The 16474-nt window shown below is 42.6% G+C and overlaps 1 protein-coding gene and 1 long non-coding RNA gene across 5 annotated transcripts in view; one reads left to right on the plus strand and one right to left on the minus strand.

Moving 5' to 3' along the window:
- The window catches only part of OTUD7B (OTU deubiquitinase 7B), a 55873-nt gene that overhangs the window by 14832 nt on the left and 24567 nt on the right, over nucleotides 1-16474 (minus strand). For 2 of the 4 annotated variants that reach the window (XM_011285114.3, XR_006583014.1), the window contains 5 exons: nucleotides 9649-9798; nucleotides 4709-4897; nucleotides 2666-2893; nucleotides 1104-1205; nucleotides 170-297 (listed from right to left, as the gene is read on the minus strand). In XM_011285114.3, the coding sequence (XP_011283416.2) occupies nucleotides 170-297; nucleotides 1104-1205; nucleotides 2666-2893; nucleotides 4709-4897; nucleotides 9649-9733 (732 nt within the window). In that variant the 5' untranslated portion in view covers nucleotides 9734-9798. Of the gene's footprint in view, nucleotides 1-169; nucleotides 298-1103; nucleotides 1206-2665; nucleotides 2894-4708; nucleotides 4898-9648; nucleotides 9799-10529; nucleotides 10632-11454; nucleotides 12834-16474 lie in introns of those variants that run through there. The other 2 variants (XM_045033449.1, XM_023259104.2) reach the window with 2 other exon arrangements.
- LOC123379054 lies at nucleotides 293-3491 on the plus strand. The gene is made up of 2 exons (XR_006583017.1): nucleotides 293-1787; nucleotides 2462-3491. It is a non-coding gene; the product is annotated as an uncharacterized LOC123379054 (long non-coding RNA).

Raw genomic sequence — 16474 nt, forward strand, 5'->3', positions numbered from 1 at the left:
ATCAGGCAGGCATCGGCCCTATGGCATCGTCTGCATTTTCTATAATTTCCAGGATTACAAGAGGAGCGCCAACTGATTAAACCCCAGAAGACACTGCCTACTGGGAAGCACAGAGCATTTTGTGTAGCTAACTCTGGGGAGTAAGGTGCTCCCACCCAAACTCCCTCACCTCCTTATTCTGCTGTGTTTGCTGCCACCTCCAGCGCCGTTTTAATGCTTCCTTCTCAGCTCCTTTCTCCATCAGTGCGTACAAAGCTTTACGCAACATCAAGTCCCGATCATGGAAACCCCACATGCCTGTGGCAAGGAAACATATCAGTAGGACACTTTACCATGACTTCACACCACTTATTAATTATGATGCACATACCCTAGCATGAAGGAAATCAGGCTAAAGGCCAGGTTCAAAGAACCCACTGTGACATAGGGGAGAGCGACTTATAATCATGAAAGAAAAGATGTTCCCACTCTGGAGGTTCAGGAACTTCGAGAACTTAACAGTGGGGGAATATACCACATCCTACAAACTCCTGATAGAAAGCCCCTTATTCCCGATGTAAGTTCAACAAACTAAAATACAGGGTAGCAGCAGATAAGGCGGGTCTGGCACATGGCCATCAGCATCAAAGCTGGAGGGATGGTTGGAAAATGAAGACTTTTTAAAGATCTAAGGCAAAAGACATTGAATTATAAATAAGTTGTACAATTAAAGTAAGCAAATATCCCAGAAACCGATGAAAACACATCTTTTTTATATACCAGAAGAGGAAGCATTAAGTAGAATGATATCCACACATAGCTCTATAGCGCTTGTATGCTTGCTGCTCACTACTTCTGGGGGGCAGCTCTTGGAGCGGGACCCATGCTAAGTCCTGGCTTCTCCACATGTCCTCTGAACAAGGCTGAAAATCCGGGGCAGAGCTCTCCTCCATCCCGTCCCGCATGCCCATGTGCATGTGCACACACACTAGCGCGTACACGAGCACGTACACACACACTATCATTACTTCTGTCTAAGATCAAGGTTAGCCGGATCAAGTCCTGCACATGAGATTTAATTCTATTGCTTTCGGAGGGTATGGAACACCATCTTCAAGACTCACCTAGGGAGGCTGCATGGAGAAGGCAGTTCCCATCCCCAGTAGTTGCCAAAGGAAGCAGCCTCTGGCAGGTAGGGTCCACACTCACCCACCAGTTCAAACGCCCTACAGAAAAAGGAGGAAAAGGAGAGGAGCAGATTATCCTTCCCACCCCCTTGCCCTCAAACAACTCCCAACTTGCCTCCACCCAAACTTGGGTAGGAAACCTACCCAGAATAAAATCATCTCTGTTTGTCTTTATACCTTCGTCACTTACACCTAGTCCATCAGAAGCTGGAGAGCATGATTGGTTAGATCAGCAGTTGTTACACGGGGACCACTGATCTCATCAATACCCAAGGGACATTTGGCAGTATCTGGAAATATTTTTGGTTGTCACAATTGGTAGGGGGGATGCTACTGGCATCTAGTGGGTAGATGCCAGGGAGATTGCTAAACGTAATGTAATGTACCAGGCAGCTCAAACAACAAAGAATTATCTGGTCCTAAATGTCAACAGTGCTAAGATTGAGCAACTCTGCGTTAGGTGAGGAGGCCAAAGTCACAGGTTGAAATCTGTGTTGGCTACTTGGTCTGGCTCTGATTCCTTCACTCTGCTCCGGAGACCAGGGAATATTGTGCCAGTGAATCTCAGCACAAACCCAACATCAGTAAAAGAAAAACCAAAGCATGTAGTCCAAGTGTCATGTAAGTATCATCTGCATACGTGACAGTCAGCGTTGTCAGCTTGTACGTGGTATGACTTTAAAAACATGAGCAACAAGCAAAGTACATGAAACACCTAAGAAAATGAGTCTCAGTCCTGTACAGTCATCCACAATTGCCAACCCATTATTCATATGAGGACAATATTTTATGAATCATGCTTAAAAGTTTTCCTGAATTACCGAAAAGTCTACAGAAAGAAAAATTGGCCTATAATGTCACTAAGCCAGATAACGTGCTAACTTTTTAAAAAAGTATAAATAGATGCACACAGTTACCGAATGAAAAATGAAAGCTTCTTACCCATGCCCCTACTTCCTAGCCCCAGTCTTTCTTCCAAGGGAGTTTTTTAATACATGACTAGCTTTTCCCAGAATTCCCAGCAGCCCCAACCCATCATATTAACTAATTTTAACAATAATTTAAGACAAACACAATTGTAAAGGCAAATAAATCTTTTGGGAAAGGTTCATGTAAACAAATGGAACTTCTAAATTAATCACCATCGTACATCATCTATAGTTTGGGTCTTTCTGGTCACAAGGAGTTCCAGAGCCAACTGTAATTCGTTTGTATTTTTCTCCCCATGTCTGGATTTTTAGGCATTGATTACTGGGCCTTTCATGTGTATATCTGGTTTCCCTTCCATCAAACAGGAAATTTCCAGAGGAAAGTGTCTAATATGTGTCCTGAGAAGAAGCACCTAGCTCGGTGCATGTTTATCTGACTGATTCCTGACTCTGACTGCAGTCAGATCCCACACTTAGACTGGAAGCTATTGGTCAAGGCCAGCCCCTCCACGTGGCTGCCTCCAGGTAGAAAGCAGAGGGAAGGGCCTGGGAAAAGAAGCACTCACTGACCTGCCTGTTCCAAGGCAACCAACATGGACTGTTCAATAAGGTCTCTCTCTATGAAGCTGCGAAAGTCTTCGTTGTACACAGTGAGATCTGGAAGCTGGAAGGCACAGATGGGCATTTCCAGGGGGTGCTCACTGCTCCCCCCACCCCCACCATTGGAGGAGACATGGGATCGGGCCAGGGAAACAATGCTGGAGCTGGCGTGGGAGATGCCCCTAGACAGGCGTTTTTCTGCAATGAGAAATGGAGTTACCTTAGAACATACACAGCCCAGAGAACTTTCCACTCACATGGTGATAGTTACCTCTTGACAAGGGTTACCTCTTCTAGCACACAGGGGCTAACTCTGAATCTAACTGGCTGCCACATTTCCCAACCCTTTTTCTCAAGCCAAATACAAATGGAGAAATATAGAAAGTAGTATTTTTGCAAGCACTTATATTAGCACCAAATATATATTCCTCTTTCTACCCTTTTTAAGAGAATTTGCCTGAACTTCTCCCCATGATTCTATCTTCTTTCAATTCCATTTCCCAACATAATAGGGACTCATTCAGTTGGCAATTTGGTCACTGTTTGGTAGGAAAAAGAGGAAATAAGGGAAGTGGGGCTTTCGTTTGGCTAGACTGAATCAAATAATCACTCTGATAATTCTCACTGTTTGGAGAACATAGGAAAGCATTTCCATTATAGAAAATTAATGATAAATCACCCGGGAACTTTCTCATCTACCATCAATATCATTTACTTACATTATTTACTACAACTTTTCTCGATACTCATATTTATCAGAACTGTAGAGGTACAGTCATTCTCACTTAACATGCTACAGAGAAAGACAATAACATAGACAGTGCCCCCAATCATTTCATTTGTTTCAATTACATGGCACTTACAATTCCCCAGCAGATATTCTGTGATCACAATCTGCTCAGTGTCATGTTACAATTCCTTTGCATGGCTTGAGTTATATCAAGATTATTAAAATCGCTAAAAATTACGTTGGGAAGTAGTTCTTAATACAATACTTGCCAGAGATGACACACAAAGTCAATCAAGAGTTGTCTAAAGTTATTTCATAGTGATGTTCTTTTTTAAACCATTTTTTTCAAGTATTTAAAAAGTACCAAAAAATAAAAATAAAAATAAATAAAATAAAAAAATAAAAAGTACCATAAGCCCATGGTAAAAAATCAAAATACCATCAATAGGTGCAAAGTATTACAAAGAAATCTCCCTCATATTTAAAATTTCTGATCCCTTCCCCCGAAGCAAACTTTTGGATCCTTTTAGAATTTTTTATGCACACAGAAGCACATACAGCTTTTAAAATCATTTTAAAAAACACTAACAAGAACACACCATATAACTCTACTACATCTTACCTCTCTCAGTAGATTTTAGAGATGCTTCAAAAACAGCACATCAAGTTCTACTTAATTCTTTCCAATGGCTGCCGAGTACTCCACAACATAGAAGATTTTAATTTATTTAATGGACATTAAAGGCTGTTTTCAAGCTTTAACTTGTCCTTTTTTTTTTCAAGCTTTCATTTCCAAGCTTTATGCTACATATGTGTATGTGTCTATTTATGTATGCATGTATATATTTATTTAAAGGATATATATATACGCCCACATGCACATACACATATATGATAAATTTCTAGAAATCAAATTGAGTCAGAGTACACATGCATTTTTAAATTTTGATAGACACTGACAAATATTAACCAAAGAGGTAAATGGCCATAATCCTTTGAATTTTACCTTTATGTACCTTATCACAACAACTAGATTGTTCTCCTTCCTCTAATTCTCTCCCAGTATCTGCAAAGGGCCTTACTACAGAGTAATATTCAAGATGCAGTGAGACAGTGCGGTACCTTCATACAGGGTAATCCCCATAATGCACCAAGACACACTGAGGCCACCTCAGTTTGGCAGGGGAGGAATAGGGTCATTTCCAAAGGATGACTCCATTCAGCAGTCCCCTCTCTTCCTTTCTACTCCATCTACAGAAACACCCCCTCAGTTACCCCAGTACCTTGAACGATGTCATCCTGCCGCTGTAGGGTGGGCCGGGGAGGGCGGGCAGACTCTCTATCAGAAAACCCTTTTTCAGGGGTCCTGGAGCCACCACTCCCTTCACTAAAGGGTGGCGGCAGGTTCCCAGCACGAACTTGACGTAGCTGTTCAAAATCACTGAGGGCGGCACTCACGTCCCAATTCTTTCCTGGCAGGAGACAAAGCAAAAAGGGAACTGGGTGCTCAGAGTATAGGGAGATTGAGGAAAGACCTAGAACGATCACTCAAACCACCTCTTCAAAACTAGCAAGCATGTGCTCATGAGCGTGTCCATCATTCTCCCAATCCTTACCCTGATTTAATTTTCTTCATTAACACTTCACTGTGTGGTATCACAATTTATTTATTTACTTGTCTATTTGCTAAGTCAGCTCTGTGAGCACTGACACTTTGTCTCTGGACTGAAAGGGCCCACGCAGACCTAGTGACCTTGTTTGACAGCTAACACAGAGGAAGCCTAAAGAAAGAATGAGCTAGTTTGCACCAGGGACAAGTACAACGAAAGCCCAGGTCTCTTAGTTCCGAGATCCAGAGAGTTCTTAGCCTAGACATGCTCTAGGACGTCCTAAACCATCTGAAACTGTGTATGTGTATTCTTCTATAGAAGGAGCTGACAGCTGTCATCAGCTTACCAAAAGGAATTGTTAACTGCCCCTAAATTTAAGAATCACTACTCTACTGAAGAAAAGACCCTAAATGGTAGATTTGTCATAATAGATTTTTCTGCTGCTTTCTCCAGTTGTATTACTCAATAAATCACATTAAGACATAATCGTTCACACTTTTTTCTCTTCTATTCCATCTGCTACCCACTTAATTCAATTCCTATCACCCAGCGTCCCATCAATCCACTCTAAAGTATCCCATGAGATTAATCTTTTTAAAACAGTTCTTTTGTTGTTGTTGAGAGAGAGGGCACAAGTGAGCAAAGGGTGGGTGTGTGGGGGGAGGGGGGGGAGAGAGTGAGAGAGAGAGAGAGAGAGAGAGAGAGAGAGAGAGAGAGAGAGAGAGAATGAACCAGGGCACACCTGAAGTGGGGGCTCGTGGGTTTTTTTTTACCCAAAGTGGGTTCATGTTCACCTGAAGCGGGGCTCGAGCTCACCCGATGTGGGGCACGAGCTCATCCAATGTGGGATTTGAACTCATGAACCATGAGATCATGACCTGAGCCAAAGTCAGATGCTTAACGACTGAGCCACCCAGGCGTCCTAAAGCACAATTCTGATCATTTCAGTTCCACAATCAAAATTGCGAATTTCTTGCCACTGCCTACAGAATAAATTCTAGACTCCTGTGTCGGACATTCAAGGCTTTCTATGACCTGGCCTACTTTTTTTTTTCTTTTTTTTTTTACATTTATTTATTTTTGGGAGACAGAGTGAGACACAGTGTGAGCGGGGGAAGGGCAGAGAGAGAAGGAGACAAAGAATCCGAAGCAGGCTCCAGGCTCTGAGCTGTCAGCACAGAGCCCAACGTGGGGCTCGAACCCACAAACCATTGAGATCATGACCTGAGCCGAAGTCGGACGCTCAGCCGACTGAGCCACGCAGGCGCCTCTATGACCTGGCCTACTTTTCCAGGTTTTTCTCTGTGCTTCAATTTCCCTGACTATGAAAATGGAGATGATTCCATGCAGGGCTGTTATGAAGATAAATGAATTAAAAGCCCTGGTACACAGAAAGCTTTATATATGTATTTATTGCTATTGCTGTGATGTCTTGATATTATAATTCTCCAGTTAAGCTGCATGAATCATTAATGCCTAATGAATTTACTTCTGAACCATTACATTCACTATTTCTTCCAACTCCCTTTGCTCACACTGCGTCAGTCATACTGGCCTCTGTGCCGTTCCTACAAACAGCTAAGACTGCTCCCACCTTTAGACTTTCCACCAACTATCCCCACTGCCTAGAAGGCTCTTTCCTCAATTTTTTCTACACAGACAACTCCTCATCTCCTTCTGGTATTTGTTCAAATGTCACATTCTTAATTAGGCCTGCCTTGACTACCCAAGTAAAAATCACAACCTATCTCACCATTTCCCTTATCATTTTCCATAGCACTTCACACCTTATAACATACTTTCCAATGACTTGTTTATCATGTTTATTATTTATTGACTGTGTTTCCTGCTATAATATAAGACCAGTTTTGTTTTATTCAAGCACCTAGAACCTGGAACATAGTAGGTATTCAATATATATTTGTTGAAGAATGAGGACTTTTTTCCTGACTCAACAAACGAACGAATGAAGGTTTACCACACAGTTGGAAATACAGAACACTGTACTGAACACTGACTCTGCATTTCCAACTCTGTGGTAGACTCCTTAAAATCAGATCCTCCTAACAATCAGCTTGTCCAAAACTGAATGTCCATCCTCCTCCTTTTTTTTTTTTTTCAATTTATTTTTTAAGCATTTATTTATTTTTGAGACAGAGCATGAGCAGGGGAGGGGCAGAGAGAGAAGGAGATACAGAATCCTAAGCAAGCTCCAGGCTCTGAGCTGTCAGCCCAGAGCCCGAGGCAGGGCTCGAACTCATCAACTGCGAGATCGTGACCTGAGCCAAAGTGAGATGCTCAACTGACTGAGCCACCAACCAAAGGCACCCCCCTTCATCATCCTCCTTCCTAAGACTTGCTTCGTCTCCTTCTATATTCCCCAAATCCGTAATGGCATCACAAGCCCTCCAGGCCAGAAACTGGCCTCGTCTTCAGCTCCTCACTACTCAAACCCGACTCCTCTTCCCTCACTACCTAGTCAATGTTTGCGCTCATGACACATCTCTCAAAATCTGTTCTTTCTTGCCCATCTCTATTGTCACTGTCCCATGCACGTCTCATGATCATCCCCTGGTCTTTGGGAGGGGCTCAGCTAGTCTCTCTTCTGCTAATATCTCCCCTCTCAAATCTGTTCTTTACACTACAACCAAAGCTAGCTTTTAAAGAAAAAGCAAGAGAGAAAGACAAAGGCAGGGGGAAAAATGAGGATCAGGCCCTTTGATTTCCCTTCGAAATCCTATCTTAAATCCATCCACTTCTCTCTCTACTGCCACCACAGCACCACTATCATCTCCCACCTCAACTGTGGCAACAGACTTAACTGGGTCGACCACTTCTCTGGCCATCTTCCGATCCATTCTATAGCCTTCACCCAAAGCTCAAATCCAATCATGTCACTCCCCTGACTACAACGCTTCACCAGCTTCCCACTGAACACAGAATGAAATGGAAACTTCTTACTACAGTCTACAAAGGCCCCCGTATTCTGCTTCCTGCCTCTCTACTCATTTCCTACCACTCTTGCTCCACTCCTCCTACCTCGTGCCAAACTCTCTTTCACCTTGGGGTCCTTGCGTAAGCTTCTGTATCGACACTCTCTCGTCCATCCCTTTGTCTTGCTACCTTCACGCGCTCTTCCGGGTTCAGCTCAAATGTCACTTTCTCAGAAAGGCCTTTCTGTATCCTACATCTAAATTAGGTTTCTCTCTTATACTTCCATACTACCCCCTCAACTTTTCCTTCATAACACAGAAGTGTGTGTGTGCGCGCGTGTGTGTGCACACGCGAGTAAGCGAAAGTGCAGCGGGGGGGGGGGGGGGATTACATCAATATTAATTGTAACATAATTGTGAAGAGCCAGCATCTGAAACCAGATTGTCTGAGTTCAGATCCTCCTTAACTTCTCTGAACCTCAGTTTTTAAAACTGTAAAGTGGGATAATAAAACCTACAATGCAGAGTGACTTTAAGAATAAAATAATCTTATCTCAAGTACCTCACACATATTGAATGCGTACGGCATTCAACACATGTTACAAAAGGAAGAGGAAGCCTTTGAGCTGAATCCTGGAGGATGAGGAGAATTTGGGGAGAACAAAGGAGGAAGAGACACTACAGACTTCAAAAACAATGTGACCAGGGAAAGGTGACAAGTGGGGCCAGGCTGAAACATAAGAAGGTGGCAGGAGATAAAACTGAAAATGCCAGTCAAGGGCAGAGTCATCCTGAATTAGCATACTGGAGTTTAAACCCAGACCTTCCATCTCCTAATTAACAGGTAGAAGCAAATGTCAAATTGTCACACCTTGCTAAGGCTAACAACCTAACCTGCCCCTTCCTCCACAGGCTTACCCATTTGTATCATTATATACTTCCATCGTCAAAAAACATCTGTTAATTATGACTCTAAGCAAAGGATCCTACTGACATGATTCCAAGCCTTGAGGATCTTAAAGTCTAGAATGTTCACATTTATGGGTATATACAGATATAAGTAAACGAAGGCAACAAAATGAAAACATTAACTTAATTCACTCTACAAAGAACCATCTGTACAAATTAGGGAAGAAAAGAAACAAAACCACGGATGATTCCAAATACAAAAACCCAAAAGTCATTTTTATAAAGAGGAAACCTTACAGATCTAGAATTATGCTCTTAGTGGACTAATATAAAATTTCACTTGCATTACCATTGCACAAATTGACAGTGGAGAAAGCCACCCCCAAAATTCAAGGTAAAAAGGGGATTTTGCATTTTAAAATTATGGTGAGTCATACACAAAGTCATCAGAAGCAACTTAAATGTAAGGCCTGCCATACACAAAGTACCTTTTGGATCACTTTAAACTGTTCCAAGTCATCCTAACAATAGCCTTTTATTCATTTATGTTTTATTTTTTTATGTTTACTTTTGAAAGAGAGTGAGAGAGTGTGTGAGCAGGGGAGGGCAGGCTCCAGGCTCCGAGCTGTCAGCACAGAGACTCAGGGCTCGAACTCACAAACCTCGAGATCATGACCTGAGCCAAAGTTGGATGCTTAACTGACTGAACCACCCAGGCGCCCCCACTATAGTCTTTTACTTTCTTCTCATTCTCCCCTCATGACTCCTTACCTTCCAGGAGATCTCGGGCCAGCCCAGGCTCTGCGCCTGTGGAACGGACAAAATCCGACAGGACAGCATCCATGTCCAGGGTCATGTGATCATTAAGTACTTTCAGGCAGCTGAGATAGGGTGGACATAGATCAAAACTCAGCCCTCCACCTGAGGAGGAAATAAACACATAAGGCTCAAATTACACTGAGACAGGATGATCACAGCCCAATTTCCGCAGCTTCCTAACCAAATGGGGAAACTATCCTGCCTCATTCATTTCAGTTGAATTTATTATGAAGAGCAACATTTACTTTCCTAATTCCCCATTAATTTCTTAACTACTAAATTAATCACAAAACTTAATGTCACTCTCAATGCTTTTCTTCTGTCTTTCTAGAGTATTCCATTTCCCTCCATCAGTTTGCTTACCCAAACTAATAGAAGGAAACAGCAGACTACCCACCCTGAAGAACTCCCCACCTTGTTTATTTCCTTCCTGGCATTTGCTATACCCTGAAATTATTTTAATTCATTGCTGTCTAGTCTCCTCCTCTAATATTTAAGTTTCTTAAAAGCTGAGTGCTTGTGTGTCTTGTTCACTAATGTATCCTCATCATGTATTACTTGGCACGGTGCCTGGCATACAGGCCCTCAGTAAATATTTGCTGAATGAATACTATACACTGAATAACTTTAGAGCTGACTAGTGTTCTGAGCCTGGCTGTGGACACGGAAGGAGCAAACTGACAGCTAAAACTACTCAAAATGAAACAATAAGCTATTACACAAAGCAGAGTAGAGATCCCAAAGGTACACAGAGTTCATTTTTGTCCATTGACTTCATGAACCCAGGAAACATGCCTTTCTCCACCCAGGACAAATGAACCAAATAAGTTCACCTGAAAAAGATCTCCTCTTTCAGACTTGACTTTGGCAGAAATTATGTCCCTGACCTGATAGCCTGGCACCAATCCACATTCCTCTGAAGTTGGCAGTCCCAGCTGCGGAAGCAATAACAAAGTGAAGAACAATCTCTAACCAAATTTGGCCACAGTAGACAGGTTTAGTTCTCTGGAGAAGACAGCTTGTTCCTACAGTAACCGTAACACACCTGTCCTACCACACGCACCAATCCCTTGCTTTTTTGGGGAAAGCCAAAAGTAGAATTCTCAAAGGTAAAACGTGACTCGGGTGACTCTCTTCAGAAACATCTTCTCCTAAACAACCTGAAGTCTAAGGGTGACTCAGATACTTTTTCTTCAAACGCCCCTTACCCCAGGACACAGCTTGTTCAGTGGTATGATCAGATCCTGATTTTCTGCATTCCTTAGAAATATTAAGGCAAATAAACATCGATGATTTGTGGGTCATAAAGCCAGTAGGTCACTAATTTGGTGACACCGAATTTTTTGAGAGAGAGGGCAAAATACAAAGTATTCTCTCTTGTACGATTCCAGTAGTACAAGAGATCCATGAGTGCAGGGGCGTGTTTTATTCATATTTGTAGCCCCAACACTTAGCACAGCACCTACAATATTGTAGGCAGTCAAATGCCTGATGAGTAAATGAGTAAATGATTAAATGACTCAGTGAACCTCCACACCAGCCACCACCAAACCAATCAATTTTCGGCTTAAGTTAGCAGATAAAAAATTCCAGGGTCCTTCATGCTTCATATAATCCCTCTATTTCTAGATGGTCCTAATCCATCTTCCCAAGTTTCAGAAACTCTCCTTTCTGTTACTACTTCCACCACCCTCGGATCGTATGATTTTGACCTACACCTGTGTATGTTAGCTGGGTGGCTTTGGTCAAATTACTTACAGGGTTTCAGTTGCCTCTTGTATATCCTAGACTTGCATTTGATGACCTCTAAGATCCTTTCCAGGGTTAAAAAAAATGAACTTCAGTTCACTACAGCCTGACATGATCCTGACATTCTCTTTCGGTCTACATATTATCAATGTCTAATTTCCTTCCACTTCAGTATCACAATTGTGAGAAAAGGCTGCCAATGCATAAGGAACTTTTGGCCCAACATACCTCAAATTCAAACTGTTAAGTTATAATTAGTTTCTTACAATTTATACTTAAGAGTTAAATCCCTTCAGAATTCATAAATGAATGAGTGGCTTCCCCCTCCCTTGATACAGAGAAGAATTTCTTCTCCAAGACCATTTTAGTCCTTGTCTCAAAGGTCACAGGAGATGGGTGCAGCCCAAATAACTTAAAAGCATGACTAATGCTAAACCAAGAGCAGAGCAGCAAAATGAATTTCAATTTTCTCTCTTAAAAAAAAAATATGCAAAGGAACTTAGGAAAGCCACTCTAAATAACTTTCTGAAAGAATGTGGGAGATGTACAATAAACACACAATCGGCAGTCAGCAATAAGAGACAAGAGTTGATTAAGCCACACATGTGTAGGCAATTTCCCACCCAGCCAGACACAGGCTCCTGTGACTAAGAAACCAGTGAAAACCATCAATGCCATGCCATGGCATTACAGATCTCATTTGCCAACATAGTAGGTCATTCTTTTCAAAAATTAGTTTTGGAAAGTAATGTAGAGATCCAACGGTTATCTAGAATTACTTGCTAAAAAATTCAAATCACTAAACCAAACTTCTTGGCAGCACATTGTTGTACTTGATGCCTCCAGGTGCGGCCACAGACTCCACCCTAACCCCACCCACCAGGTGAGGACAGTAGCTTTTGTTACATCACCAGCAACACCGGGCTTGCGCTTCTCAAATTCCAAATGGGAAATATCCACAACACAGACTAAGACACACAGTCCTGGGCTCTGTCTCAGCACACAGGAACGAAAAAAAGAAAACACTGGCTTCCAAACTTTCACGCAAAGCAGAGGAGGCACTCAAACATCTGTTGATTGAATCATGTATAGACAAATCTCAACTGGGGTCAAAACCCGCCAATCCTCCAAGTGGACAAGACTAGTGATTACGTAATCCAGTGTCTGCCCCCATGCAGGAACCCTTCTATCACATCTCTGACAGAGAAATCAGCCCGCCTCCACATCGATACAAGCTTTGATGGAGAACTCATTCCTTTGCCACATGTCCATCTTATTGTTGGACAACTCTAATTGTGAGAAAACGCTTTTCTAAACTAAATCACCAGCCCACCTCCCTCTGTAACTTTCACATAATGGCCTTTGTTCTCTTCTCTGGAACAATAAAATCTATTCCCAAGAATGATGGCATTTTCATAGAAAAGGATTAGAGAAAGCATTTCTTCACAGAAAAATGGGTTGTTTACAAATAAACAAATATAAGGCTTAAAAAGTCAGGTGGTTGCCCAAAGTCTGAACCCAGATATTTTGGACACACGCTCTCTCTACTGCACCACACTGCCTCCCAAGGCACTGTGGCATTACTGAACCCCAAACGACCCTGATTCTTATCCACTGAATTCTAAGAAAGGGCTGAGCCTCTCGCTCATATTTATTAAAGACCTAGACTCCTGCCTTATATTGCTCTCACTTTAAATCCTACCGTTTTCCTCAGCAATTTTGACACCCACCTGCACAATCCATCCAACGTTTGTGCCAGAGAGTTTCATAATCTCATCAAATGCAAAGACCTCCATCTCCACTCCAACGCCCCAGTCCTGGACCCTGCCATCTCCTAAAATTACTGCACCTCTGTACTTTCAACTTCCAACACCTTACTTTGGCTACAACCTCATCTTGCTTCCAGCCTTCCCTCTCCACTACTAAACCTGCTCTCTTAATTCAAGATATCCTCACCTCAGACTAAGACATCCAATTCCTTATTCACCTTATTCACTAATTCAACAAAAATCATGGAATGCCTACTATGTGTTAGGTACGCTATGGTCAGGATTAGAGACACAACAATGAACTAGGTAGATACAATCTTTATCCTCACAAAGATTCTAGTCTGGAGGGGAAAAAAAAACCCCACAAAATTTCATAGAAGATTATAATAAAGAAATGCCCAGGAAATGGGTATTATCTCTTACAGGGAGTCAGAAAAAGCTTTCCCAAGGAAGTGCTATTACATCTAAGGACCAAAGAATGAGTAGAAATTGGAGACAAGCTGGGAAAGAAAGAATACCCCAAGCAGAGGAAACCTGGCTCAACGTTCTGTGGTAGGAAGAAACACAGAGGTGAGAATGGTACAAAATGAGAATCAGAAGAGGCCTAGTGGACCCTGTTAAAGATTGAGATTTTATCCTAAAAGTAACGAGAAGCCATTGAAGGGTTGGAAGTAGGGACTGGGCATGATCAGATCTGAAATATCAAAAGATCTCCCTGGTTGTAGTGAGAAGAAGAATGTGGAAGGAACACACGGATTTAAGGAAACTGGTTGGGAAATTATTGCAAAGACGTGATGGTGAGCTGGACTAGGATGACAGCAGTGGCGATGAAGAAAAATGGATAGATGCTACTTTGTCCCTTCTTGCCTAATTGAATATGAACCCAAAGACCAATCACTTATTTTCCTGTAAAAGCCTAGTTCTGCTGTCCGTCTAGTTCACTGGCCCGATATGTATGGATGGCTCTCCCATTCAACTTCTCTGCTATCTGAGGTTCCTGAGCAAGACGAGATCACATAACCACGCAGGGCAACCCAACTACAAATTAATGGTATCCAGTCTCATTACTTTCAATGAAACACTGCTGTCTCCGCTTGACTTTGGTACAAGTCAACCCATCTTCTTGGCTACTGACCCACACCTCCACCATTCTCCTACCCAATCCTCATCACCTCCCTTACTCCTGACATGTGATCTTGCCTCTGACTTCACAGAAAAAAATTATGAAACAAGGCGAGAGGGATTCCTTCGTGTTTCCTCCCCTGTCCCCACCTGCCGGTTGCTCTTCTCCTCCATCCTGCAAAACTCCTTAAGAGCAACGACATCCACTGATGCCACTTCCTCACCTTAGGTGCAGTGCTCATCCTGCCAAAATGTGCTTCTACTGAAGGAGAGTGAGTGGCACTGACTTACAGTAAGGTCATCACAATCACCCTTACTGCTTATCTGAAGTGTTGTCTCTTTGTAGCACTTGACGCTGGTCACTCTTCCTGCCTCTCTGGCTCTGTGTCCTGGTCACCTTCGCGAACTCCTCTTCCTGTGCTTGCACCAAGGGTGAGTGCACCCAAGGCTCTACCTCTGGCCTTCATCTCATTTTATATCACCTCCACCAGAAATATCATGCATGCCCCTCAGCACTCGATGCTGATGACCTTAAACGTATTCACAGCCCCAAACTCTCCACCTCACCTCCTACATGCCCTTCAAACACAGCACATAAAAACATGATCTCAGGGGCCGCCTGTGTGGCTCAGTCGGTTGAGCGTACGACTTTGGCTCAGGTCATGATCTCACGGTTCCTGAGTTTGAGCCCTGCGTCGGGCTCAGTGCTGGCAGCTCAGAGCCCGGAGCCTGCTTTGGATTCTGTGTCTCCCTCTCTGCTCCTCCCCTGCTCATACTCTGTCTCTCTCTCTCTCTCTCTCAAAAATAAAGATTAAAAAAAATTTTTTTTAAATAAAAAAAAAAATCTCATTCTCTCATCTCTGTCCTTCCCCCTTCCAAAGTACTCCTCTTCCAGTACGCCTATTCTAGTAAATGGTACCATCGCCCCTCCCCCCATCATCCAATCACAAAAACCTGGAAGCCACCCTGGACTTCTCTCTTACTTTATCCTCACTCACAAATAGTCCATTATGAAGTGCTACTCATTTTCCCTTTAAAATTTCTCTGATCCATCCCACACTTTCCATAAGCTACAACTCTCATTCTCTCTCAGATTTTCATAACCTGCACTCCAGGAAACAGCTTCCTAATTTCTCCCTCCTCCTCTCTCCAGGCATTGCTTGCTTATGGAGGCTGGTCAATCTAAAATGTGAATATGTATTATATCTCACTGCTCTAACTTCTTCAATGACTAAAACTTAAGATTCCTTCACAATCTGGCTCTCCCTGACCCTCCTGCCTTATTTACCTGCCACCATTCCCCTTTCTGTGCTGGTAGTTCCCCAAGTACACCATGTGCTCACATTTCAGTTCCTTTGCCTATGTTGTCCCCTCTGCCTGGAATGACTTATGGCCTAGCAGGTGAATTCTTATCTCTTCTATAAGACTAACTCAGTACTACCTTATTTTCAAAACATTCTCTGGCTTCCCAACTTAAGTTGCCCACTCCCTCCTTGCTGCTCCACCTGGTACTCTACCACTATTATATTATTTATCACACCAGAGTACTTGTATTTATTTACACATTTGTTTCCACCACACACACACAAACACACACACACACACACACACACACACACACACACACTAGAATGGATGATAATCAGATAATCAGTGTTGTAAACAGGTAAATCTAAAACAGTCGTCATTGTAAAGACATGTGCTTGTTATATGATCTTATTTGCAACAAATTTCTCTTCCTTAAACACTGTTTAACTCAGACTAATATTACATTCGGTCTGCATGGTCTGAGGGCCCAACTACTTAGTAACAGAGAAAAATGACCCAAAATTAAATACTGATTAGAGATAACAGAGCTATGTTAAAATGTCTGAGAAACTACTGACCCTACATTTTCTCTCTGCCACGTTCCCCCAAAGCGTCCACGTTCTCACATTATACCTTCTCCCGGTTCCAGTGATGCACTACAGCTGTGTCTGAGTCCCCTCCAACTCCTCCCAAAACTCACTGGAAAACCACAACACTTAAGGCTGTCAAGAATTTTCAAAGGTCAGAGACTCCTCCATGTCTATGATGTCAGTCCCAAGGAATCCAGACAGGGAGAAAGAGGAGGGACAAAAAGCCTTAGAAATTTCACA

Source organism: Felis catus, chromosome C1 (genome assembly GCF_018350175.1).
Source record: "Felis catus isolate Fca126 chromosome C1, F.catus_Fca126_mat1.0, whole genome shotgun sequence".
Classification (NCBI taxonomy): Eukaryota; Metazoa; Chordata; class Mammalia; order Carnivora; family Felidae; genus Felis; species Felis catus.